Source organism: Gekko japonicus, unplaced genomic scaffold (assembly GCF_001447785.1).
Source record: "Gekko japonicus isolate JY-2015 unplaced genomic scaffold, Gekko_japonicus_V1.1 scaffold1205, whole genome shotgun sequence".
In the NCBI taxonomy this organism is placed as follows: Eukaryota; Metazoa; Chordata; class Lepidosauria; order Squamata; family Gekkonidae; genus Gekko; species Gekko japonicus.
In genome coordinates, this window is record NW_015175395.1 from 485826 (window position 1) to 513070 (window position 27245).

Genomic DNA, 27245 nt, shown 5'->3' on the forward strand with positions numbered 1-27245 from the left:
TATAAAAAACTTCAGGAGTACAATAGTTTCATGTCTTATGTGAGTACAGCTATACACGGCTGGCTTCACTGCCGCGTTCACGTTTCGCTTCTTCAGATAGCTGGTACTCTTTAGCTGTGAACTGAAAATTATATTTCCTTGTCATATTTACTATATTACAGCATATTAACTATATCCCCAGTTGTCAGCACATACAGACTCACTGAAATAGAGTTTCAACCATTCTCCTTCACTAGTTTTCCATTCGCTCCACTAATAGGTTCTCTTTCTGCCAATTTGGCTTCTGCAACAGTGTTGGTGATTAGCACACAACATATGCCATTAAGTATGTACTGACAATCTGGAGTCATAATATTCTGATACAACTTACACCAATACATAATATCCTATTTTATATGTTTATTTTTCTAAGGGTGAAGTTTCTAATAAACTGGTGGGTAAGCCAAAGGAAGGAAAACTGAACTGAGATAACCTACTTATTTACAGAATTTTATAAGAAACAACTTAAATCAAAATCAGTATTTAAACCATTAGGGATCAAGGTGTTTAATTTAAAGATCCACCCATGTGTTCCACAAAGTAATTCCTTCATAGCCAATGGGCGTTTGGAGTCTGCAACAAATGCCACTCATCTAAACCGATCTTCTTTGTGGTTTTGAGAGACAAAATGCTCTGTGAGTGGTGCTTCCCTTGTTTGGCGTTTATTTCTTGTAACGTCTTCCATAATTCTTAATTTCAATGGTCTGGTGGTACTTCCAATGTATAGCTTTAAAGGTTGTCAACCCTATCTATCAGGTGGGGACTAGAATTACAACTGATTTTCCAGACCACAGGTTCAGTTCCCCTGTGAGAAAACGGCAACTTTGGAGAACACACGACTCAATGCATTATACCCTGCCGAGGTCCCTCCCCTCCCCAAACCTTGACCGTCCTAGTCTCCACCAGTGTTCCCTCTAAGCTGAGTGAGTGTGAGCTAGCTCACAGTTTTCTAGCCTCCAGCTCACAGATTTTCGTCTCAGCTCAGGAAAGATGGTTTCAGAGCAAGGTAATTGATGCAGGAGCCAAATCGCTCGCTCACAACGTTAATGCCAGTAGCTCACAAAATAGAATTTTTGCTCACAAGATTCCACAGTTTAGAGGGAGCATTGGTCTCCACCCCCAAATCTCCAGGAATTTCCCAGTGTGGTGTTGGCCACTCTAAGGAACACAATGGCTGTCTGCAGGGGTCCTTTTGTAGAAAAAGCCCAGCAGGAACTCATTAGCATAATAGGCCACACCCAACAACAGGAACTCATTAGCATATTGGGCCACACCCCTGACAGCACAGCTCATTAGCACATTAGGCCGCACCCCCTTGTTATCAGAAGTGTGGTTATCCAGCCAAACCCACCTTTTGCTTGTTATTCTGTTTACCTTGTTTGTTATCAAAACCCAGGGCCTTTTTTTGTAGCAGGGACTCCTTTGCATGTTAGGCCACACACCCCTAATGCAGCCAATCCTAATGAGTTTCTGCTGTTGGGTGTGGCCTATTATGCTAATGAGTCCCTGCTGGGCGTGGCCACCTCGGGAGCCAGCCGGAACTCCGTTCCTGTCTGTTCCTGCCCAAAAATAGCCCTGGCTGTCTGTAGTCTTTTGGACTGAGGAAGTCCTGCCAATCAAGCTGTCATCTGGGTGGGCCGCATATCTCAGGAGTTGCTATTTTAAAGCGGGCCTTCCCGGGCCGCAGCCTGTTGGTTCTGTCTGAACATGCATGTTGCTGACAGTACAGAAAAAAGATCTGAATTAGACCAATGTCTCTGCTTCTTGTTTTTATAATTGTCCCTAATGACTCCGCTGACCTTCTGCCATCGCTGCGTGCAGCTCCTTTGCTCTGGTCCCTGGGAAACTGTCACAGTATTCAGAGTTGACAATTTAGTTGAGAATTTGCGCGTGGGTGGGAATGCTCTCAGGAGAAGCCACTCACGTGGTTAGATTAAAAGAAGTCTGAGACGCCGTCCTCTCATCAAGGGACGCGGTCACACCGAGACGCCGGCTTGCACCTTTGCCACAGGTGATATTAGAACACTGGTGAACACCCTTTCGAGAGGATTCTCTTTTTCCTTGCCTGCTCTTAACAACCCCAGATATCAGGATGGTTTCCCCCCCCCCACTCTATTCAGCATGCATCATTATACACCACAGTCATGAAATTAGCCCTTGGCAGGCACTGTCTAGTTCATGGATGACAAAGGCCAAATTAACAGCAGTTTCTTTTACGCTTTCTAAAACGTTGCCTGGCACAGTTACTTTTTGCTGAGCGTACCTTTCCAAGCTGCGTGTTTGATGTCATTCCACATGGAAACACTCCCTTCATGTAGAGAACAGGTGCGTCAGGGGAAAAAATGGTCTGAGCACTGACTTCTCCCTTATTGTGGTTTCTTTGGATTTTTTAGAAGGCCAGCTCCAGCTGTACAGGTAAACAGACATAAGAGCCCTGCTGGGTCAGGCCAATGGTCCATCTAGTCCGGCATTCTGTCTCACACAGTGGCCACCCAGTTCCTCTGGAGGTCCAACAACAGGGCAGAGAGGCTGAGGCCTTCCCCTGATAAGAATATAAGAAGAGCCCTGCTGGATCAGACCAGTTGGTCCATCTAGTCCAGCATCTTGTCATCTTGTCACACACAGTGGCCAACCAGTTCCTCTGGAGGGCCAACAACAGGGCAGAGAGGCTGAGGCCTTCCCCTGATAAGAATATAAGAAGAGCCCTGCTGGATCAGACCAGTGGTCCATCTAGGCCAGCATCCTGTCTCACACAGTGGCCACCCAGTTCCTCTGGAGGTCCAACAACAGGGCAGAGAGGCTGAGGCCTTCCCCTGATAAGAATATAAGAAGAGCCCTGCTGGATCAGACCAGTGGTCCATCTAGGCCAGCATCCTGTCTCACACAGTGGCCACCCAGTTCCTCTGGAGGTCCAACAACAGGGCAGAGAGGCTGAGGCCTTCCCCTGATAAGAATATAAGAAGAGCCCTGCTGGATCAGACCAGTGGTCCATCTAGGCCAGCATCCTGTCTCACACAGTGGCCACCCAGTTCCTCTGGAGGTCCAACAACAGGGCAGAGAGGCTGAGGCCTTCCCCTGATAAGAATATAAGAAGAGCCCTGCTGGATCAGACCAGTGGTCCATCTAGGCCAGCATCCTGTCTCACACAGTGGGCAGAACCTGGAAAGGTTAGTCAAACAGAAAAGAGGGCCAACAATAAAAGCTTAATATATCTATAGTATATATAAAAAAACATGTATGTATTAGCAAAGAATTTAAAAATATATAAGGGCCCAATCACACCTCATGTAAAAATACCAGAATCTAACACACAAGGGCTAATGGACTTGACCTGACGCGTTTCGGCCTGCATAGGCCTTCTTCAGAGGTTTCCTTCTTCTTCTTTAGTACCTCTGAAGGTGGAGGTTCCCTTTAGTCACCACAGCTAGTAGCCACTGATAGACCTCTCCTCCATGCATATGTCCAATCTTCTTCTAAAGCCACCAAAGCTTGTGGCCATCACTACACCCTCTGGCAGTAAAGTCCACCTTTTCTTTGCTTGTTGTGCAACACAGTATTTTTTTCTGTCCATCCTGAATCTATTGCCATGAATCAACTCAGTATTATGCTCAAGTCACAGTAGGTTCTTTCCCCCAAGCAGTCTCTTTTCTCTTTTGGTCTCTTATTTAGAACTTCACCACCAACGAGAAAGCCACCGTGGAGCAGCATTTCAAAGAGCTGATTCGTGACCTGGAGAAGCAGCGGGATGAAGTCAAGGCCGGCCTGGACCACAGGGAGAAGGTTGCCGTGGAGAACATCAAGGAGATTGTGGAGGAGCTGGAAGACAGAGCCAAACTCCTGCAAGAGGACAAGGAGACGAGGGAGCAGATAAGCCAGATCAGTGATTCAGTGCTCTTCCTGCAAGTAAGCAAGGCTGGGTTTCTCCACTGGCCCAGAGAATGAGACCACAGGGCCAAACATCAAGTGCAAGGCAGTTGATTAGCAGTGCCATCATGGTATGTCATCTTAGCCTGCTGCATTTAACTCAGGGAAGAAGGATCCATACTCAGCACCAGAAAACATGGCATGTATCCTCCCACTGCCCTGACCGAGGTGGCCCAGGCTACCCTGATCTCATCAGATCACAGAAGCTAAGCAGGGTCGGCCCTGGTTAGTACTTGGATCGGAGGCCACCAAGGAAGTCCAAGGGTTGCTACACAGAGGCAGGCAATGGTGAGACAACCTCTGTTCACCTCTTGCCTTGACCTGGATGGCCCAGGCTAGCCCAGTTTTACCAGCTCTCAAAAGCCAAGCTGGGTCAGCTAGGGTTAGTACTTGGATGGGAGGCCACCAAGGAAGTCCAAGGGTTGCTACACAGAGGCAGGCAATGGCGAGACGACCTCTGTTCACCTCTTGCCTTGACCTGGATGGCCCAGGCTAGCCCAGTCTTATCAGCTCTCAAAAGCCAAGCTGGGTCAGCTCGGGTTAGTACTTGGATGGGAGGCCACCAAGGAAGTCCAAGGGTTGCTGCACAGAGGCAGGCAATGGCGAGACGACCTCTGTTCATCTCTTGCCTTGACCTGGATGGCCCAGGCTAGCCCAGTCTTACCAGCTCTCAAACGCCAAGCTGGGTCAGCTAGGGTTAGTACTTGGATGGGAGGCCACCAAGGAAGTCCAAGGGTTGCTACACAGAGGCAGGCAATGGCAAGACGACCTCTGTTCACCTCTTGCCTTGACCTGTATGGCCCAAGCTAGCCCAGTCTTATTAGCTGTCAAAAGCCAAGCTGGGTCAGCTCGGGTTAGTACTTGGATGGGAGGCCACCAAGGAAGTCCAAGGGTTGCTACACAGAGGCAGGCAATGGCGAGACGACCTCTGTTCACCTCTTGCCGTGACCTGGATGGCCCAGGCTAGCCCCGTCTTATCTGCTCTCAAAAGCCAAGCTGGGTCAGCTCGGGTTAGTACTTGGATGGGAGGCCACCAAGGAAGTCCAAGGGTTGCTACACAGAGGCAGGCAATGGCGAGACGACCTCTGTTCACCTCTTGCCGTGACCTGGATGGCCCAGGCTAGCCCCGTCTTATCTGCTCTCAAAAGCCAAGCTGGGTCAGCTCGGGTTAGTACTTGGATGGGAGGCCACCAAGGAAGTCCAAGGATTGCTGCACAGAGGCAGGCAATGGCAGGACCACCTCGGAAGGTCTCTGCCTTGAAAACACGATGGAGTCGCCACAAGTTGGTTGTGACCTGATGACACTTTCTGCCACCATTCTTCCACTCCACCCACCAAAGTTCAGAGCCTTCCTTCTGGTGAAGGAACATCTTCTGCCCTCTTCAATGTTTCTTCCTCCAGCAGAAGTGGGAAGACTCCTTCAGTGAGAGGAAGGTCTCTGTTTGAGTCTCTGTCTAGGCTGTTGCCTACACCTGGCCATGTGTGTGGGTATCCTTCTAGCTGTCCTCAGTTGCACATTCAATTTTTATGGAGAAACGGGCTGTTGGGTCTCAGTATGGAGATGGGACAGCCTCGGAAGGTCTCTGCCTTGAAGACACGATGGAGTTGCCACAAGTTGGTTGCGACTTGATGACACTTTCTGCCACCATTCTTCCACCTCCACTCACCAAAGTTCAGAGCCTTCCTTCTGCTGAAGGAACATCTTCTGCCCTCTTCAATGGGTCTCCCTCCAGCAGAAGTTGGAAGAGTCCTTCAGTGAGAGGAAGGACTCTGTTTGAGCCTCTCTCTGAGGCTCTGTCTAGGCTGTTGCCTACACCTGGCCATGTGTGTGGGTATCCTTCTAGCTGTCCTCAGTTGCACATTCAATTTTTATGGAGAAACGGGCTGTTGGGTCTCAGTATGGAGATGGGACAGGGTGGCTTCCACCTCGTTCCTTCTCCTCTCCATGGGCACCTCTGCCTTTGCCTGGAGGGATCCCACCTCCACCTTGGCCTGGTGTCGTGTCACATTTATCCCTCCCCAGAAGGCCTCACAGGCTTGGCCACTGGCCCGGGCTTCCCGTGATGCCCCCCACTCCTCTGGCCAGAGCACTCCCGTGTGTGGGTGTGGGTATCCTTCTAGCTCTCCTCAGTTGCACATTCGATTTTCATGGAGAAATGGGTTGTTGGGTCTCAGTATGGAGATGGGACAGGGTGGCTTCCACCTCGTTCCTTTTCCTCCCCATGGGCACCTCTGCCTTTGCTTGGAGGAATCCCACCTCCACCTTGGCCTGGTGCCGTGCCACATTTATCCCTCCCCAGAAGGCCTCACGGGCTCGGCCATTGGCCCAGGCTTCCCGTGAGGCCCCCCACTCCTCTGGCCAGAGCACTCCCGAGGTAGTCCGAGCCACTTCTGATGAGGGAGCAGCAACCGAGTGCCTGGATAGTCTCTGCCAGTGGAGGGGACAAGTCTGGCGTTGCCACTGACTTTGTCTCTGGGCAGTTTTCAGAGCAGAGTGGGAGGATACATGCCACTGAAATCCGGGTCCCAATTAATCAGGCAAAGCAACCATGTTTGCATTGATTTACTGACGCTTGACTGATCTCGCTTCCATTAGCAATGAAGAGGGGTAAGGAACTGTCCAAGGTCCTGCACCCACTCAACAGGGCCAGCTACTGGTTTTGGGAAGCTCTGGGCAACGTGGCCTCTAGTGGTCTCCACAAGAAGCCTGCTACCCCTCCCCAGAAGGGATGCATGTGTTGATAACACCTCCCCTGGACAACAAGGCCTAAGGAGAGGAAAAGAGTCACACTCTTCCCCTCCCAGGCCCCTCCCCAGCATGCAAGGGGAGATTGTCCCAGAGGCTCCTGCGTTAGGGCAGAGTCTTCTGGGTGATTTCCATTCTTGGCGGGAGTGGACAGGCCAAGTGTTTACGGTTGGCTGTGGACCAGTGTTCCCTCTAAGCTGAGTTAGTGGGGAGCAGCAACCAAGTGCCTGGACAGTCTGTGCCAGTGGAGGGGATGAGTCTGGCATTGTCGCTGGCTTTGTATCTGGGCAGTTTTCAGAGCAGAGTGGGAGGATGCATGCCACTGAAATCCGGGTCCCAATGAATCATGCAAAATAACCATGTTTGCATCGATTTCCTGATGCTTGACTGATTTCGCTTCCATTAGCAATGAAGAGGGGTAAGGAACTGTCCAAGGTCCTGCACCCACTCAACAGGGCCAGCTACTGGTTTTGGGAAGCTCTGGGCAACGTGGCCTCTAGTGGTCTCCACAAGAAGCCTGCTACCCCTCCCCAGAAGGGATGCATGTGTTGATAACACCTCCCCTGGACAACAAGGCCTAAGGAGAGGAAAAGAGTCACACTCTTCCCCTCCCAGGCCCCTCCCCAGCATGCAAGGGGAGATTGTCCCAGAGGCTCCTGTGTTAGGGCAGAGTCTTCTCGGTGACTTCCATTCCTGGTGGGAGTGGACAGGCCAAGTGTTTACGGTTGGCTGTGGACCAGTGTTCCCTCTAAGCTGAGTTAGTGTGAGCTAGCTCACAGTGTTTTTAGCCTCCAGCTCACACATTTTTGTCTTGGCTCAGGCAGGATGGCACGAGAGCAAATGCAGCAGCCAAATCGCTCACTCACAACTTTAATGCCAGTTGCTCCCAAAGTAGAATTTTTGTTTGCAAGACTCCACAGCTTAGAGGGAGCATTGCTGTCGACCCTCCTTACCAAGCCCTGGGTTTTGGTAGACGCCCTGTTGTGCCAATTCTCAATGTCAGTCAAGCTGGTTAAATCCCTTGAGATTTCCCCAGCCACCGAATACCCCCCTTTCAAGCTGATCTTCACTTTCTCACCACTTGGTAATGACTCGTTTGATTTTGTTGACGTCTTCAGCTTCTTGTTCAATTGTGTGCCCGGCAGGAATTTGGAGCAATGATGAGGAACTACACCATTCCACCGTCTCTGCCGACTTACAGCATCCTTTTAGAGGGAGAGAACATGAGCCCGTCTATGGGGCTGCTCCGGGATGACCTCCTGAACGTCTGCATGAGGCACGTTGAGAAGATCTGCAAAGCTGACCTCAGTAGGAGCTTCATTGAGAGGAACCATATGGAGAATGGTGAGGGAGCCAAGACACGTTAAGTCTCCTGATCTGCCTCAGAACTCGACCCAGTTGTTCTATCCCATCAGAGAGAGAGAGAGAGAGAGAGAGAGAGAGAGAGAGAGAGAGAGAGAGAGAGGGGAAGAGAGAGAGAGATATAAGAAGAGAGAGAGAGAGAGAGAGAGAGAATGGTGACATGATTGAGGTTTATAAGATTATGCATGGGAAAGAGCAGGTAGAGAAAGAGGTACTTTTCTCCCTTTCTCACAATACAAGAACTCATGGGCACTCCATGAAATTGCTGAGTGGTCGGGTTAGAATGGATAAAAGGAAGTACTTCTTCCCCCAAAGAGTGATTCACACATGGAATTCACTGGGACACGAGGTGGCATCGGCTACAAGCATGGACGGCCTCAAGAGGGAATTGGATAAACATCTGGAGCAGAGGTCCATCGGTGGCTATTAGCCACAAGGTATAGATAGGGACTCCGGGGCAAGGGATGCTCTGTATTCTTGGTGCTTGGGGGCGGGCAACAGTGGGAGGGCTTCTAGTGTCTCGGCCCCACTGCTGGACCTCCTGGTGGCACCTGGTGTTTGTGATCACTGTGTGACAAAGTGTTGGACTGGATGGGCCTTTGGCCTGATCCAACATTGGCGTCTCTTATGTTCTTATGGTTTCTTCACTTCTGGACTAGAAAGAAAGGACATTTGTCAGCCATACAGTATCTGTTTTACATACCAAAGTTCCCAGATTCAGGCTCTGATATCTCCAACTAAAGGATATCAGTCAGCAGCTTCTAGATAACTGGCTGTCCTCAACCAGGGCCAGGGTGTTTCCCACCCTGGTGGAAGTCTCTGCCGGATAACATCCGTGCCCTGCAGGACCTAATGGAGTTCCGCAGAGACTGTAAGGCAGAGATGTTCCACCAGGCATTTGGCTGAGGACAGCGACGGGTTTTTCCATCTAGCTGGCACTCCTGTCTCTCTCCCTGCCTCCCCCCCCCCACGAGGCAGTGGCATATTCTTGGCAGTCTTGTCACCATCCATCTGCTACAGCCGATGTTTTTAAACCGTGAATGCAAATTTGACTTTTAGAAATGATGAACTTTGTAAATTGGACTTTGATGTACGCTGCCCGGAGCCCTATTTTATAGGGGAGGGTGCTTTAAAGTTCCAATTTTTTTTTTTTTAAAAAAAGATCTTTCTCTGCTTGGCGAGCCATCAGTCGAAGTGGACAGCTCTGGGCTAGGTGCCCCAATCCCGAGAAGGAACTTCGAATGTTCATGAAAAGCAAATCTACAGCTATGATTGCCTGCTTTTTAAGCCAGAGATCAACTGTAGAGCACATGCTTAGCGAGCAGAAGATCTGAGGTTCTGTCCCTGGAATTCCAGTTTAAAGGAGGCAGCATGGAAGAAAGACCTTTTCTGCCATAGACCCTTCAGAGTCATAAGCCCTCTACACAGGTTACAGTGAATGCACGCACATCTGTTTGTAGGAAAGACCCAACATTTGTCCACTGTGCAAATGAAATCAGGGACCAGTACCTGGATAAATGTGTGGTTTCATTCACACATCCAGCTATACATGCATTGAATGTAACATGAGAGTTACTCAACATGTATATAAAGATAAATCAAGTGCACACTGTTCACAGATGGTATGTGTGTTCACTAAAGCTTGTGAACTGGGTAAATATAAGAACATAAGAGAAGCCAATGTTGGATCAGTCCAATGGCCCATCCAGTCCAACACTCTGTCACACAGTGGCCAGAAACACCAGATGCCATCAGGAGGTCCAGCAGTGGGGCCAGGACACTGGAAGCCCTCCCACTGTTGCCCCCCCCCAAGCATCAAGAATACAGAGCATCACTTGGCCCAGACTGAGAGTTCCGATCTATACCTTGTGGCTAATAGCCACTGATGGACCTCTGCTCCACATGCAGCTGCTGGTGTGACCTTGGGTAAGTTGCAAGTTCTCTCAGAGCTGTTCTCTTATGAGCAGTTTTCAAAAGAGCTCTGCCAGCCCTGCCTACCTCACAGGGTGTCTGTTGTGGGGAGGGGAAGGGGAAGGAGATTGTAAGCTGCTCTGAGACTTCTTCGGGTACTGAAGGGCGGGGTATAAATCCAATCTTCTCCTCCTCCTCCTCCTCCTCCTCCTCCTCTTCTTCTTCCACTTTCTCTCTTGGGGGTGAGTTCCATAACTTTCACTCGCTGGGTAAAGAACTACTGTGCTGGCATGCAGAGGTGTTCCTGTGTGCTGTTTCCAGTACTGCAGTCGGCGTGGGATCTGGGGCCTTCCAAAAACTGGATACGGCAAGGGCGCTCTTCCATTGGGCTTTCTTTTGATGCAGGCACATTAGTCACCTCTGCAACTAAGAACGGGTGTAGTTCTGGGTCGCACACCGCTTCTGGCAGCTGCCACACGCAATACCTACAGCCCAAAGATGAGCGCCACTAAGAGACCTCGCTCTGTTTCATGTCTCCGATCCTTATCTGCAAAAAAAATTGGAGATAATATTTCTCCATCTCACAAGGAGCTGTGATAGCAAAAAACGAATTAAATCTTGGCACGGGGGCTGAGAACCCGTGATCAAGGCCACGATAGCTCAACTCTGCCCTCGGGACAGAACGCACTTTGCCCGGGGCAAGGGCTGTGGTGGTAGAGCAGACTTGACTAATGGCTCCCTGTGGCCTTTCCCATTGTGTAGGGAAGATGGGGATGGGGCGAGGTCGCCAGAGTGGGGGGGGGAATCCTTTGATGCGGCTCTTGATGAAGGTTGCCGTGGAAACCCGAGATCCTTATCATTTCATTAAGATCCGTATCAGACGTGCCTCTGTTCTCTGGCAAAGGTCTGGCAAACCTCTCGAGGCCTCGAGCACGTCGAAAGCATCACAGACGGTAGGAACACCCCAGTGTGACAGCCCGAGACAAAGGAGCCGATCAAATATAGAACACAGATGAATGCAACCTGGGCGAGAGAGTCGCAGTCCGGCCTTCTCGAGCGTCGACAGTTTAAAGATGGATTTCGAGAAAGACGTTAGTGGGGCGAGAAGGCCGCATGGCGCAGGATGCAAATGTAGGGAGTGGCTTTGTGGCTATATGGAGAGGAAAGGGTGGTCTGTGGCCCCTCCAGTTGCCAGGTCCCCCCCAGCCACTGGAGGCAGTTGGGGGGATAGGGTTACCAGATCCAGCTTTGGAAGCACCTGGAGATTTAGTGTGGGGACCTCAGTGGGGCACAATGCCATAGAGGCCACCCCTCCAAAGCGTCCATTTTCTCCAGGGGGACTGATCTCTGTAGTCTGGAGATGAACTGTCATTCCAGGATGTCCCCAGGTCCCTCCTGGAGGCTGGCATCCCAAGACAAGGAGAGCCTCTACCAGCGTATGAAGAAATAAATGGGCGGATTTGTCCACCTGTTCTCTGGGCTCAGCTGTTCCCAAAACAGTTGCTTGCTTTATTCCCCAGGTACTACCTGGAGGTTGGCATCCCTGGTGGCCCCACCCCAAAAGTTTATGGTCATAACCATCTGGGTCACCACTCAGGCAAGCTAACTTTGTCAGCGCCTCCACATTCCATCCAGAGTTCCCCCTAAGCTGAGTCAGTGTGAGCGAGCTCACCGTTTTTTAGCCTCTGGCTCACACATTTTTGTCTTAGCTCAGGAAGGGATGGCTCCAGAGCAGACTAGTTTACACAGTAGCCAAATCGCTCACTCACAACTTTAATGCCAGTGGCTCACAAAGTAGAATTTTTGCCCACAAGACTCCACAGCTTAGAGGGAACATTGATTCCATCTGTCACATGGGGATAGAAGACTGACCTGCCTTGCAGGGTTGTAATGAGGGTAGCGGAGATAATTTACGTGAAGAATTGTGAAGGAAACAAAAAAACCCCCTCCAACAGTGCCGTATAGATTATTTGCTGTTATTAAAAGAATGTCCCATGTTGCCTTTGACGAAGCATCGGAATCGCTTCTTCCCCCCTGACCGTATGTTGCTCTGCATGATGCAGTTTATAATTCCTTAATAAAACTACCAAAGAATGTTTATCTCAGCAAAGGACACAAAGATTTGCAAAGTGTCTTGCAAACAGTGTGGGGGGGTGGAACTTAACAGGACACTAAAGAGCATTTAGGGTGACTCATGGAAGAACAGGGTTTTTTTCCCCTTCTTTATCTAGGTGACATTTTAGGCCATGTCAGGAGAAAGAAAGATTGCTTCCCTTCCCACCCACCCCCCAAGAAATTTCTCCCCCTCCCCCATAAAAATGGCATTTAATACCTGGTTCTATAGTTGATGTCTCATTTTGAGAGGACAGTGATGCAATTTTCACAGCCGGCCAAGTCCGCAAGTAGCTGCAAAGAGCCCAGATAAGTGGTCTTCTCTTCTAGCATGAGTTGGAAAATGCACGTGGAGGGAACGGGAAACGCTGCTGTGATTGATAATGGACATTAGTGGGTGGTCATAAAATGCAGGTTAGGTTGTGAAATGACAGCTTTCATGACACGAGGCCTCTTCCTTATCAGTGGGGATTTATAAATACACGTAGGGTACAATCATGTGTGCCCCTAAGAGAGATGAAATGACCTTTCCCGTCTGGCTTTTCTTGTGGTGATGTCTCACAGTTACAGCCACGATGCGTAAAGCCTTCCATTTCACGTCACACTCAGCTTGGCACCTGATATCTTGGACCATGTCAGCCAATTACTGATAATCACCGTTGGCCTCAGGCTTCCGTCTTGAGTCCATCTCACTTAAGAACATGAGGAGCCCTTTGACGAACTAGGTCCAAGGTCCATTTAGTACAGCATTCTCTTTTCGACAAGAATTAATAGCTAGATGCTCCCGAGATACTCACAGTGAGGCTGAAAGAGGATGTTCCGCTCGCGTTGGGTGTTCCCAACATCTGAGACCCAGAGGTATGCTGTCTGAATATGGACAATCCAGTTAGCTGTCATTAGAACATAAGAGACGACAATGTTGGATCAGGTCAAAGGCCCATCCAGTCCAACACTCTGTCACACAGTAGCCAAAACTACCAGGTGCCACCAGGAGGTTCACCAGTGGGGCCAGGACATTAGAAGCCCTCCCACTGTTGACCCCCCCCCAAGCACCAAGAAGACAAAGCATCACTTGCCCCAGAGTCCCTATCTATACCTTGTGGCTAATAGTCACTGATGGACCTCTGCTCCATATGCTTATCCAATTCCCTCTTGAATTCCATGTGTTCATCACTCTTTGGGTGAAGAAGTACTTCCTTTTATCCGTTCTCACCTGACCACTCAGCAATTTCATTGAGTGCCCACGAGTTCTTGTCTTGTGAGAAAGGGAGAAAAGTACCTCTTTCTCTACCTGCTCTTTCCCATGCATAATCAGCCATTGTTTGCTCATGTAGGTTATGAACCATCAGGATCAGCTTCAGCACCAGCTTTGCACTTTGCTTCAAGATGAGGGTCATCTTTGCTTGTTCTCTTAAGTTGCTACAGTCGGTGGTAGCTGGAAGAGACAGACAGACCAACTCCTGTCTTTGAGTTCTAAAATAGTTATTAGGGTAGGTGGGAGGTCCACAAGGGATTGGAACTACTGAAAACAAGTATGGTGATATGAAATCCTAGAATCACAGAGCTGGAAGTGGCCAGAACGTGTCCCCCCTCAACCTCCTCTTCTCCAGACTGAACATTCCCCTCAGCCTTTCCTCACAGGGCTTGGTCTCCAGGCCCCTGATCATCTCTAGAAGGTCTGGTTATTACTCATGCTCATGTAAATATTTAGGGCAAAGATAACTATTTGCACCTGAGGAATGCTTTAAGGCTCTGATGTTCAAAGAACTGGTTGGCCATGCTTCCTTCTTCTTCAAAGGAGCCTTTTCACTCTTCATTGGATGAGAATCGGGTTGTTGTTTTTTATTTGATGTCATGATACTGACCGAAATCTTCTTTCTGACCTCCCAGGGGACCACCGTTTCATGATGAACAACTACTCCGACTGGAACCAGCCAGACAGCCTGAAGAGGTTTTCCATGTTCTTGACTCCAAAAGGTATAGATCTGAGCTTCTTCAAAACCACTCTGCCCAGATTCATACTCGGCTTTGTGAGTAGCGAGAAGTCCCTTCAGCCATTTTTAACAACATGGGTTCGGCGTCGAGTGCCTTCGTGTCCACTCTTCGGCCCTCACTGCCCTTACTTGCCCTCACTGCCCTTTCATCTGATTGGTGGTGGTGAGAACACATGACTTTTCTGAACCGTGTCTCAGCATTATTACTCGATGGGAGGATGTTATGAGGAAAACCTTGTGAGTCACCACAACCTTACAGATTCAGTAGAGCGTAGGGCAGAAGAGGACGAGAGATGTCAGGGCAAAAGCGAAGCAGTCACTCGGAAGAAGATCGGGGGAATGAAGGGCTCCAAACACCACCAAAAGATGAGCTTTTTGAGAGGCAAGGGTGGTTTTTGCTGTCTGTTCCCGGAAATCAGAGATATTCTGATCAAAGCTAATGTGGATGGCTCTTCCATTCTTCCCTCGCCTTACAGGCCTTCTGAATTTTGCCCTCTGCAGTTTTGTCTGACGGAGGGCTGAGTGAACCTTGGCTGCTTCTGGAGTTGCCAACTGTCTGGAGGAAGAAAAAGGTCCAGTCTCTTTCATGGAGGCTTAATGGAATGTTATGTACCAGGCGTCCTAATTGACCTCCACGACATGGAAAAGTTTGGCTACCCATTTTCACCCTGTGAAAGGACAGGACTTTTTCCTCGAGGCAGCTCTAAAAAACTGGATCACAAGAAACTAGGAAACTGGATCATTAGAACTCAACATTTAGGGCTCGCCGCCTGATTTTTTTATCTCAAGGTCCTTATGTCCTGATTTCAGATATACTCATGAAAAAGTAGAGAGGCGCCATAGCTGCATAATGCAACTTTGAATTAACATATGAAAAGGATGGTATCTCCCCATAAGGGCTGCGGTGGCTCAAGTGGTTAAGACACTGAACTGCAGACCGGAAGGTCGGTAGTTCAGCAGTTCAAGACCCGAGTGCTGCACGACAGAGCTGTCTCTGGTCCCAGCTCCTGCCAACCTAGCAGTTCGAAAGCAAGAAATTGCAAGTAGAGAAATAGATACTGCTTCGGTGGGAAGGTAACAGCATTCCGTGCGCCTTGGTGTCTAGTCATGCCGGCCACATGACCATGGAGACGTCTTCGGACAGCGCTGGCTCCTCGGCTTGGAAACGGAGATGAGCCTAGAGTCGGACTCGACTGGAGTCCCTAGAGTCGGACTTGACTGGCTTTCAAGCAAGGGAAACCTTTACCGATTTCCCAATAAACTACTGATCGTGATCCAACACACTGTAACATATCATTTGCTTGGGTTCTTGTAAATCATTCCTTTTCTGGAGATCTCCAGGTGGCATCTTCATCTCCTTCCCCACCTCTCTGGGCACAGTCAAAGGCCCAACATCTCTTTGGTGGCAACTCTGCAAGATAGCCAGTCCAGGAGATGGAGCAGGTGTGGGCAGATGAACATAGCTGAGGGCTGCTCAGAGCAATGTTGGAAGTCATACAGCATGGACAAGGATAGGGTGGCCACTGGCTGGGGAGGGTTGGGGGCAGAGCTTCCAGATCCAGGTTGGGAAACTCCTGGAGATTTGGGGATGGAGCCTGGGGAGGACAAGGACCCTAGTGGGGCACAATGAATCCACCCTCCAAAGCATCCATTTTCTCCAGGGGAGCTGATCTCTGTGGTCCGGAGATGAGCTGTAAATCCGGGGGATCTCCAGGTCCCACCTGGAGGCTGGCATCTCAAGACAAGGAGAGCCTTTACCAGCATATGAAGAAAGAAACGGGTGATGTTGTCCCCCTGTTCTCCAGGCTCCGCTGTTCCCAACTCAGTTGGTTGCTTCAGTCCCAGAGTTTCTTCTAATGGACACTTTTTGTACAGAGGAGCAAAAACCCTACATTTTTGTGCGGTGATGGGATTTAACGTGCCAGCTTGCTTTGCCAACAGAAGGGAAAGAAATAAAAAGAGCCAGTTTGGTGTAGTGGTCAAGTGCAGGCGGACTCTAATCTGGGAGAACCGGGTTTGATTCCCCACTCCTCCGCCCGCACCTGCTGGATGACCTTGGACAAGCCATCGTTCTGTCAGAGCTGTTCTTGAAAAAGAGCCGTTTCTGTCAAGAGCTCTCTCAGCCCCACCGACCTCACAGGGTGTCAGTTGTGGGGAGGGGAAGAGAAAGGAGATTGGAAGCCGCTCTGAGACTCCAAATGAAGGTCGGGGTAGAAATCCAATCTCTTCTTCTCTTCTTCTTCTCCTAAAAAGGAATAGGAAAGAGAGATGAATACCACGGTGCAGTTTCCCTTCCTTTCTTCTAGTCCTCTGCCACTGACCTTCCTCCCACCTGTCCTTCCCGCCCTCTGTCCTTTCCCCTTCCTTTCCTTCCTGCCTTTTGGCCAGAACACGACCCAGTGTTTCTTCCCATGGTGGAGGGCTGAAGCTTCCTTGGCTGTTTGCTCAGTGACAAGGGGAAAGAACAAGCTGGAACTCCACTGAGCTCATTCCTGGCGTCTGCCCTGCTGGTGAAGGATGGTTGCGATAATGATGCTAGGCGGATCCCGAACCCACCTAGTCCGATCGGGACAGACTAATTCCTGAATTGGCTTCTCTTGGCTAGGAGGCAATTACAACACCCGGGCCTGGGAGTATTCTGCCGTTCAGACAGCTGAAGAGACGCTCTCCACAGGGAACTCTGCCTTCTCGCTGAAAGGTATTCTCCTCCTCTTCTCGCTCCCGTTGTGACTCACGAACTCTTCCTCAAGCCGTCCTCGGCCTTTTAGGCCTGTCATCGTTCTCGAGCATGGTGATATGGCACAGCAGCAGAGTAATGTAGTGGTTAAGTGTTGGACTAAGATTTGGGAGACCCGGGTTTGAATCCCCGCTCTTGCCGTGGAAGCTTGCTGGGTGACCTTGGGCCACTCACCTTCTCTCAGCCCGACCTACCTCACAAGCAAATGCTCCCTCTAGGCTGTGGGGTCTTGTGAGCAAAAATTCTGCTTTGTGAGCGACTGGCATTAAAGTTGTGAGCAAGTGATTTGGCCGCTGCATAAATTAGTTTGCTCTGGAGCCATCCTTCCTGAGCGAAGACAGAAATGTGTGAGCCGGGGCTAAGAAGCTGTGAGCTAGCTCACACTAACTCAGCCCAGAAGGAACACTGCTCACAAGGCTGCTATGAGAATAGAAAGGAAGACGTATCTGCCACCGCAAATTCCTTTAAGGAAAGGTGGGGTAGAAGGCGTGCTAGACAGATTTCAGGACCTATTCCTTTGGAAGTCCAAAACCCAAAGTAGCAGAATTTTCACAACACGTCTTTAGCACAGCTTGTCTTAAGAGGCACGCTTGGATAGCTGGTTACTCTGTGTACTAATCTGCAGATTTGACACCATTTATGAAAAGAAATACAGTTAACTAGGAGGCAGCAGAGACGAATTGTCACAGAGCGCTCTTCAGGCAATGATAACCAGCCTTTAATGAGCCGCTACTCCCATCGCTATCCCTTTACAAAACTCAGAAAGAAAGGGACACAGCGAACAAGAGGGGCTGTGGCCCAGCGACAGAGCATCTGTTTGGCATGCCGAAAATCCCAGGTTCAATCCTTAGTATCTCCACTTAAAAGGCCCAGGCAGTTGGAGATGTGAAAGACCTCAGCCAGAGACCCAGGAGAACTGCTGCCTGTCTGAGCAGACAATGCAGGCCTGGATACGCCAAGGATCTGATTCAGTATAACGTAGTTTCATGTGTTCTGGGGAGAAACTGTCGCTCAGTGGTAGAGCATCTGCTTGGCATGCAGAAGGCCCTGGGTTCAATCTCCTCTTGGCATCTCCAGTTAAAAGGACCAGGCAGGAGGTGATGGGAAAGACCTCCGCCTGAGACCCTGGAGGGCCGCTGCAAGTTAGAGTAGACAAGACCGACCTTGACGGACCGATGGTCTAAATCAGTATCCAGCAGCAGCATCGAGGAGCTAATCTAGCATGAGATGACATAACCAGAGTTCCCTCTAAGCTGAGTCAGTGTGAGCTAGCTCACAGGGTTTTAACCTCCGGCTCACAGATTTTTGTCTTCGCTCAGGAAGGAGGGCTCCAGGGCAAACTAATTTATGCAGTAGGCAAGTCACTCACTCACAACTTTAATTCCAGCAGCTCACAAAGTAGAATTTTTGCTCACAAGACACCATAGCTTAGAGGGAACATCGGACATAACCCTCCGCCTACGTAAGAATTCCCATGGCTATTTTTGGGCAGGAACGCACAGGAACGGAGTTCCGGCTGGCTCCCGAGTTGGCCACGCCCAGGAGGAACTCATTAGCATAACAGGCCACACCCAACAGCAGAAACTCATTAGGATTGGCTACATTAGGGGTGTGTGGCCTAACATGCAAAGGTGTTCCTGCTACAAAAAAAAGCCCTAGGTTTTGACAACAAACAAGGTAAACAGAATAAGAAGCAAAAGGTGGGTGTAGCTGGATGACTATACTTCCGGTAACACGGGGGTGCAGCCTAATATGCTAATGAGCTATGCTCTCATGGGTGTGGCTGGATATGCTAATGAGTTTCTGTTGTTGGGTGTGGCCTATTTTGCTAATGCGTTCCTGCTGGGCTTTTTCTACAAAAAAAGCCCTGAGAATTCCTTTTCAAAACCAGCTGTGCAAAGTAAAAATCTCTGGGGAATCGGGTCCAGGGTGGGCTTATTGGGGGATTCTGGCAAATTTGAGGAGAACTTGGCATCTGGGTAAATGCCGGCAGAAGTCAAGGAAATGGGCAGGCTTCCGTTGCCATCGTTTCCTGGTTTCTGCGGATTTCTCACCTTGACTCCTGCCGTTAGCAGAAAAAAAACTGCTGCCAAATTTTTGACTCGCCGCTTCCCGTCCCTTCCTCCTAGAAGGAGCTGATCACTTCCGGCCTGGGGGCTCCTGTACTGCAGGACGGCTCGCCTTCGGGCCGGTGCTGGGACCCGTTGCCGATCCGGTGGTCCCTGGTCTCGGCGCAGAGGCTCAAAAGCGTGTGCCGAGCGGGGCAGCGGACGGAGAGATGCCGACGGTGCGCTAGCCCGCCTCGACGTAACGTTGCTTCTTCTATTTTCCAGTGGCCAATGGGACCAAGATGCCTTATCAGTTCCCCCCAATTGGCCAAAGTTCACCTGGTGATTTCAGCAAGCAGTCCGATGGGAGCCTCTATAAGAATGGTACTTCAGGGCTTTTGCACGTCCTTTCAATGGTCCTGTCCTCCTTTCCCCCCTTTCCTCTCTCTCCCGGGTGTGGGGGGGATTATTTGTTCCAGAGGGGGCCCAGGATTGCAGAGGTCGCCGTACCTTTGGACTGATTCACGGGGAGTGGGGGGGGGGAAGGGATTTTGCGTCAGAACAAAGCGTGGAAAGCGCAGGACTGGGCGTGAGGGTTTGAAGGATAACCGCGGCTGCCTTGTGTCTCTCCAGCTTACCCGTCCATAGTGAGGCACCAGGCTGCCAAGGCACCACCGCAAACATGGAAGTCCTCCAAGCAGAGCATGCTGGTAAGTGACCGAGCTTGCGCGTCACACGGCTTCCATGAAAAGTGGCCTTCAATGTAACTGTGTGGAGAGTCAAAGGTCTCCAACCCTTTGGACCCCGCGGGCACCTTTGGAAATTTGAGGGGTGGTGATGATGATGAATACCACCCCAAAATGGCCGCCCGAAGAGGCGGAGCCAAATAAAAAATGGCTGCCGCCCGAGGTGAAGCTAAATGGAATACCTCCCTCCTCCTGAAGGGGAAATGGAAACATGCACTGACTAAGGAAAGCCGAGGTGCTTCCCAGTCCTCCTGATCCTCCAGTGGAAAAGGCTGTTGTCTGAATGAGAGCAGCCAATAACAAGCCCTGCCTTTCAGTCATCCCGCCCACTTTCTGAAAAGCTCGGTGGGTTCCAAGGGAAGTATTGGCGGTCTCCATGGCACCTAGGGCCACCATGTCGGGGAACCCTGGTCTAGGCAGACCTCCCCTTCCAGTTTGGTGTAGTGGTTAAGTGCGCGGACTCTAATCCAGAGAACCGGGTTTGATTCCCCACTCTTCCACATGCAGATGCTGGATGACCTTGGGCAAGCCATAGTTCTGTCAGAGCTGTTCTTGAAAAAGAGCAGTTTGTGTCAGAGTTCTCTCAGCCCCACCTACCTCACAGGGTGTCTGTTGTGGGGAGGGGATCCCTGAGTCTGGATAGGGAAGCTATATAAACACATTCAGAGTTCTTACAGGAGAGTTCCGGGAATTTAAGCTCTTGGGCCAAACCTTAAGAGAGGCTGATGGGCTCCTCTGTGAGTGAAATGGGGCATTCTGAGAAACAGAACTTGCTGGCAGGGGAGTGGGGTTTGAGCTGCTGGTTCACTTCCACTCACTCAGTCCTCAAAGTGGTGCTCTAAAAAACCCCAAAACCCCTTGAGTTGTGACCAGAGAGCTTGTTACGGGAACCATAGGTAGGGCAATGCGAGTCAGGAACACCCGCCACTCACGCATCGATTGAAGGAGGCGATTACAGCATGAGCACACGGAGATCTTGGGATTTGGGTGAAGTGATTAAAGAGGATGAAGGGAAGGAGCAGCCGCTAAGCCGTATTGATGAGGAAGATCTTGGTTTTTTTTTTAAACAAATAATTAACAGCATGACATTTAGAGACAGAAGCCTGACGGCTTGCGTATTTCGCCGTCTGGGGACCTAGACAGGACTGTGACGGTTCGCTCTAAGCCCTTCCAAAACTGGCTGTTCTTCAGATCCCGAATCACTCCAGCATACTTTGAACATGCGTGAACGAACAAACCTGATCTCTGCGGCCTGAGAGCCAAAGAGATTGCAGACCGTTTTTGATCTACGGTTGCCAGCTTTGGGTCAGGAGATCCCTGGAGAGTTGGGGGATGGATCCTGGAGAGGGTAGGGTTTGGGGAGGGGAGGGGCCACAGCAGGGTGTAATGCCACCCAGTCCGCCCTCCAAAGAAGCCGTTTCCTCCAGAGGAACTGATCTCTGTCGTCTGGAGATCAGTTGTCCTTCCGGGAGATCTCCAGGCCCCACCTGGAGGTGGAATCCCAAAAACAACATCCGTGACAAAAATAACGAAGAGTCAATAAAGATAAGTTGCAAAAACGTTTACTGTAGTAATCCCTGTAGAGATTGTTCTTCTACTATTGCTCACACGCTAACAAATACTGCACAATGACCAATTCGTTTCACAATATTTATTTATTTATCCTTGGATTTATATCCCACTCTACCCCGAAGGCTCAGGGCGGCTGACAAGGGCACAATGTGCCAGATTATAACAATAAAAACACAAGTATAAAACAGTAAAATACAGTAAAATACAGTAAAATACAATAACAAATTTACAATACAAATTTAAACAAAGATGGGTAGATCTTAAATCCAACGGTAGCTTCCTGAAATCTATCATCCACTTCATATGTTGCTTTATCTGAGCGTGTAGCGATCCCAATTCTTATCACGGACAGAACCTTCGGTTCTGTTATTAGAGAGTCAACATGGAATGCTTTCTTCAAGAGTTGAGAAGTAGCAATTGATAAGAATTGGGATTGCTACATGCTCAGATAAAGCAAATATTGCGAAACGAATTGTTCATTGCGCAGTATTCATTAGCGTGGGAGCGATAATAGAAGAAATCTTTTAACAGAAATTACTACAGTAAACATTTTTGCAACTTATCTGTATTGACTCTTCGTTATTTTTTGTCACGGATGTTGTTTTTGGAATTCCACTTCCTCCCGTGATCTCTCATGTTTGGCTCACCTGGAGGTTGGCAAACCCGTCGGGACCCTTGGCCGGCACTGGTGGAAGCAAATTGGCAACCCACCATACCGCCCTCTTTCCTGTTCATTCTGACTGATCTATTGGTGGCACATTGGGAGATGGACTTGCCCTACTTTAAATAGCAGGCAGCATTTCATCCTGAGCTAAGAACACAGGGCGAACTCTGCATTTCACGTTGGCACAGTGCCCCTTCAGACTGGAGATACTGCCGGCTGCCTCTGATTGGGCTTATGCTAAATCAAAACCAAGATCTGGGCACTGGTGGGTGGCAGGAAGGCCCCTTGGCACTTGGCAAATGGCCAAACACACTGGCCCCTCGTACGGTGCATGGTTGCATCATGAACGCCTACGGGCTTGCTGGGGCCATTTGGTCTTTCCGTAGCATTTATATTCCCCAGCGGCACCCCAAAAAGCAAACAATCAGACTGATAAATAAAAAGCATTAAAAATCCCAGAATAGATACACTTCCATCGGACTGCGGAGTCTCGGCGGGAGCTTTTACGGTCTGCTAGGCCAATAATCCCATTTTTAAAGCCGCTTTAAATATGTATTTGGAGTAATCCACGTCCTTTGCAAAAGTCCCGTAAATATGAATTCTCACAGCCAGCCGTGCGGCTTTAGGAGGAGGCCCGTCCCACCGGCCCATTGAGGGTTATTTAAAGGGGAGATTATTTCCCTCTTTAATTAGGTACAAAATTAGCACCGTAAAGCAAATGGGCTTAATGCCGGCAGGCGGCTCACCGAGTGTGCAGCAGCGGGAAAGGGGGCCGGGCAGTTCTTGCCCACCGCCCCTTGCAGAGAAGAGACCCTTCTTAATGATTATACCATCTGAGTTAATGGAGGTGTTGCTGAAACAATTCCTTGGAGGGGCGGAACCAGCTCACTGTAGAAGGAAAGCAGGCTGCATGGCGCTGGGTTAAACCACAGGAAAGAGGGAAAGCGTTGCAACTGGCGGATGGATAGCTGCAAAACGAAGAGCTTGGCTCAACTTAATGGGGGGGGGAGGGAATCGAGATAGATGTTGGTCCTTTATTGGATTGGAAATGGGTGAGATGGATTGAATGGTTCCGGATCAACCGGCCACATGCCTCTGTGTTGAGAAGCATTGCAGATACCACCCTCAATGTGGACTAAGTTACAGGATGTGGGGAGCCACCAAGAAAGAAGTCCCTGCCCGAAGAAGCTTACAGTCTACCTTTCAACAGCGGGAAAGATGACAAAGGCCCAGTTCACACGGTGAATCTGCCACGGGAGAGCCATGAATGTCGGGTGGATTTTCCAGGCACGATCACACCGCAACATTTGGCGGGTGTAGCGCACCCGTGGCCAACCACTGAAAATGCGCGGTTTAAAAATACCTCACCAAAAGTACTGGCAAATGGTTTGCCACGGGCTGCTGACGCGCCGCGGCAGCTTTTCCCCTCCGGCCGTCTTCGGTGAAGCGCACGCGCCAAGGGATGGAACCATGGTTTGCCGCCGACATGTCTGACTGCCTTGTCACGACACCCCCGCAAAATGCCCCCCCCCCCCCCCCGCGTTTTCTGGCATGTGTGACTGGGGCCAAAGGGAAGCAAAGGGACGAGAGAGGCATGGAGTGGGAGAGAGAAGGACAGTATAGCCTAGCTAGGATTTGGGAGCCTTGGGCAAGGCACATTTTGGGACCCCCAATTCCCCCATTCAGACTCCAAAATCATCCTATATTTAACGGCACACCCAACCTTTGTGGTTGTCCTCCCCCTCTGCTATTTTAATAACAACACCAATGTTACTAATGCAGCACAATTAATCCACAGGGCAATTAGTACCCCACACAGAACGGGCAACAACCTTGACCCAGTGTCCCTCCGGTAGCCCAAGCCTGGTAGCAGGGAGGGTTGCCAACTCCAGGTTGGGAAATTCCTGGAGATTTGGGGGTGGAGCCCGGGGAGGGTGGGTTTTGGGAAGAGAAGGACCTCAGCAAGGTATAATGCAATGGAGTCCACCCTCCAAAGCAACCATTTTCTCCAGGGCAACTGATCTCTGTAGTCTGGAAATTTGTGGGAGATCTCCGGACCCCAGGCCTGTAGATGTCAGGTTTCACCTGGAATCAACGGAGTCACTTTCCATAGAAAAGGTTACTTTATTGAAGCCATGGATCACTGAACAGGTCTCTGATTGGAATAACATAATGCGGAAGCACAAGCAACATAAAGGGAAATCAAAATCACTTTTAACCAATGATCATTATTCCCGCCCTGATAGCAGCACAATTAATCCACAGGGCAATTCGTACCCCACACAGAACGGGCAACAACCTTGACCCAGTGTCCCTCCGGTAGCCCAAGCCTGGTAGCAGGGAGGGTTGCCAACTCCAGGTTGGGAAATTCCTGGAGATTTGGGGGTGGAGCCCGGGGAGGGTGGGTTTTGGGAAGAGAAGGACCTCAGCAAGGTATAATGCAATGGAGTCCACCCTCCAAAGCAACCATTTTCTCCAGGGCAACTGATCTCTGTAGTCTGGAAATTTGTGGGAGATCTCCGGACCCCAGGCCTGTAGACAGGATTTTGTGGCTTGTGGGGCAAATTTTTTCCTGATGGGGCTGAAGTCCTCAGTGCAGACGGAAAAGCCATTTAGCCAATAGAAAGCTGTTACCAGGAGAGATCTCTAAATTGCAAGCTGTCAACCACTTTAGATGACAGCTCTCAGCTGCTGCAAGTTAATCACTTCTGCCAGCCTAAAGAACAATTCTGATAACAAGCCGGCAGGTGGGGGTGATGATATCTACAGTAAAGAAAGGCAGAAAAACTCTCTTCAAGGAGACCAGGGATCCTAGAGGTTGCCTACTCCAACTCCCTTGCTCAGTATAAGGATTAGTCAACTACAGTACCCCACTTTACTTAAAGGAGCTCACACCTTCGAAAATGTTTTTAAATTATTGGGAAAAAACATTTACAGGAGAAATTCTCATGGGGCTGTGCCTTTAAGAAAGGGGGTGGAGCTCCCAAAAGCCCCACCGTAGCTACGGGCCTGTTGGCAACCCTAATCTTTACCCCTCCCTTTTTGCCTCCCTCCTGCAACATGTAGCAGATATTTGACATGTGTGTGTGTGTATGTTCATGTGTGAATGGAGTGGCTCATACCTGCATCTCGCGCCTTTCACACGGAAGCCATCTCAGGTCGACGAAGATGGCAAATGGAATCTGCTGCTCCACTGTATGGATAGATGGAGACGTTCACATAGAGATCTGGGTTTTCGCGGTGGGCCAGGCAGGGTCAGGGCCTGAGAAAGCTGGGAAAGGAGTGGTAGAAGCCCGAGCAGGGAAGTCCACCTGCCTGCCTCCTGTCTCACCTCCCTCCTTCTCTATTGCAGTCTCACTACCGCCCCTTCTACGTCAACAAAGGCAACGGAGTGACTTCCAACGAGGCCCCGTGATCCCACCGTGGACGAGAGGAGTTGGTCGCGCTGGAGGGGGCGAGCAGCAGAGAATGTTCACGGATGCTCCCGACGCTGCATTAAGCTTGCTGTTCTAATCTCTTTTGTTTGGGGTGGGTGGGTGCATTGGGGGGGGGAGGGTGGAAGGATCTGAACCATTCCAGAGGAGCATCCCACAGATCTGTTCCCCTTGAGCGCTGGCATGGTTACTCTTTGTATCCCCAGCTCTGCAATGGCCGCCAAGAGCTAGCGGGAGCCCCAAAGGCTCTTTCTAGAGCTCCCCGCCCCACCCCACCCCACCCAGACTCCATCTCAAAACAGACCGCATGACTTCTTGCTAGCATGAATAACCCAGTAATGGGTTCTTTCTGTGTGCACCATTATCTCACTTCCTGCATTGCACCCCTCACCTTTATAGGTCACCTTTTCACAAAAGTATGCACACCTCCCAATTTATCTTTACAGCAACCCCGGAGGTTGTTTCGGCAGAGAGAGTGTGATTGGCCGGAGGTCACATATCCTCTTTCCTTTCCCTCAATTGGGTAGGGTTTCCAGGACTGGGTTGGGAAATAGCTGGTGATTTTGGGGGCGGAGCCTGAGGAGGGCGGGGCTTGGGGAGGGGAGGGACCTCAGTGGGGCACAATGCCACAGAGTCCGCCTTCCATGGCAACCATTGTCTCCAGGGGGACTGATCTCAGTCACCTGGAGATCAGTTGTCATCCCAGAAGATCTTCAACTCTGACCTGGAGGCTGGAAGCCTTACTCAGTTGGAGGGGCTATTGGATGTCCAGACCAGCTCCCCACTGCAAAGAGCTCCCCCAGATTTGCCCCACTTAGCATCCTTCTCAAGGCAGCTCTGCTTTTATGTACATATCTGCTTGTGTGGGTTTTTTTTTTTTTTGCTTCTTCTGGTCACTTGCGAGGAGAGACGAGAGCTCAGGTAATGGTTTGCTTTCCTAATGGGGGCCACTCTCCTGGCATTTTTGCGGCCAAGAGAGGCCTAAAACCAACCTGTCTGCATAAGAAAATAAGAGAAGCCATGTTGGATCAGGCCAATGGCCCATCCAGTCCAACGCTCTGTGTCACACAGTGGCCAAAACCCCAGCCGGGCTAGAACTCCAGAAGCCCTCCCACTGTTGCCCCCTAAGCACCAAGAATACAGAGCATCACTGCCCCAGACATAAGAACATAACAGAAGCCATGTTGGATCAGGCCAGTGGCCCATCCAGTCCAACACTCTGTGTCACACAGTGGCCGAAACCCAGATGCCATCAGTAGGTCCACCAGCTGGGCCAGAACTCCAGAAGCCCTCCCACTGTTGCCCCCCAAGCACTAAGAAGAAAAAGCATCCCTGCCCCAGACATGCATCTTTACGCATCCCCTTCTGCCTCCCTTCTGTGACATCTAGCAGTTTTCTGACTGTAGCTCTTCTGACCCAGACGCTGCCCTTAAACCTGTCCATTTTTAATACCAACAAATATCCTCCAATTTTTATAAGCATCCCTCAGTTGTCACAGAGAGGAGACAAAAGGCTCCGTATTCCAGTGACATGTCTCCTTTCCCCCCTTGGGCCAGCCTCTCAAAGGAACGAACAGGGGAGGGGGAAACTCTCTCTGGATAATGAAAGATGGATTCGATGGCCCGGCTGTCCCCCCTCCCCTGTGCCTCAGATGAGTCCGCTGATCTTTTGGTTCAGTTGCCTTGTTTTATTATCTAGAAGAGAAACAATGACGGGTTTTGTTCCGGGGTGAAGTTTTGGAGAAATATTCTCGCTGTGCTCCGAATAAGCTTATGAGAGGAGGGGGGAAGAGCAGTTAACAATGGCAACCCAGACCCAGGGTGTGGGGGGGATGACCCACAGCCGGTGCCAAAATGGAGAACTAGTGGGCTAGCATGGTTGTCACCATGGGAACAGTTTCCCAAAGGACCCCGAGAACTGATACCCGTGCCTGAAAGCTGGTGACCATCTCTGTCA

General features: G+C 50.2%; 1 protein-coding gene across 2 annotated transcripts in view; it reads left to right on the forward strand.

Moving 5' to 3' along the window:
* TRIM29 (tripartite motif containing 29) overlaps positions 1–25811 on the forward strand; it is a 66325-nt gene extending 40514 nt beyond the window's left edge. The window contains exons 3-9 of one of the 2 annotated variants that reach the window (XM_015425675.1): positions 3709–3942; positions 7855–8053; positions 13985–14071; positions 16694–16786; positions 19159–19257; positions 19507–19583; positions 25208–25811. In XM_015425675.1, the coding sequence (XP_015281161.1) occupies positions 3709–3942; positions 7855–8053; positions 13985–14071; positions 16694–16786; positions 19159–19257; positions 19507–19583; positions 25208–25270 (852 nt within the window). In that variant the 3' untranslated portion in view covers positions 25271–25811. The remainder of the gene's footprint in view (positions 1–3708; positions 3943–7854; positions 8054–13984; positions 14072–16693; positions 16787–19158; positions 19258–19506; positions 19584–25207) is intronic. The other variant, XM_015425676.1, reaches the window with a different exon arrangement.
* Positions 25812–27245: the final 1434 nt, after the last annotated feature.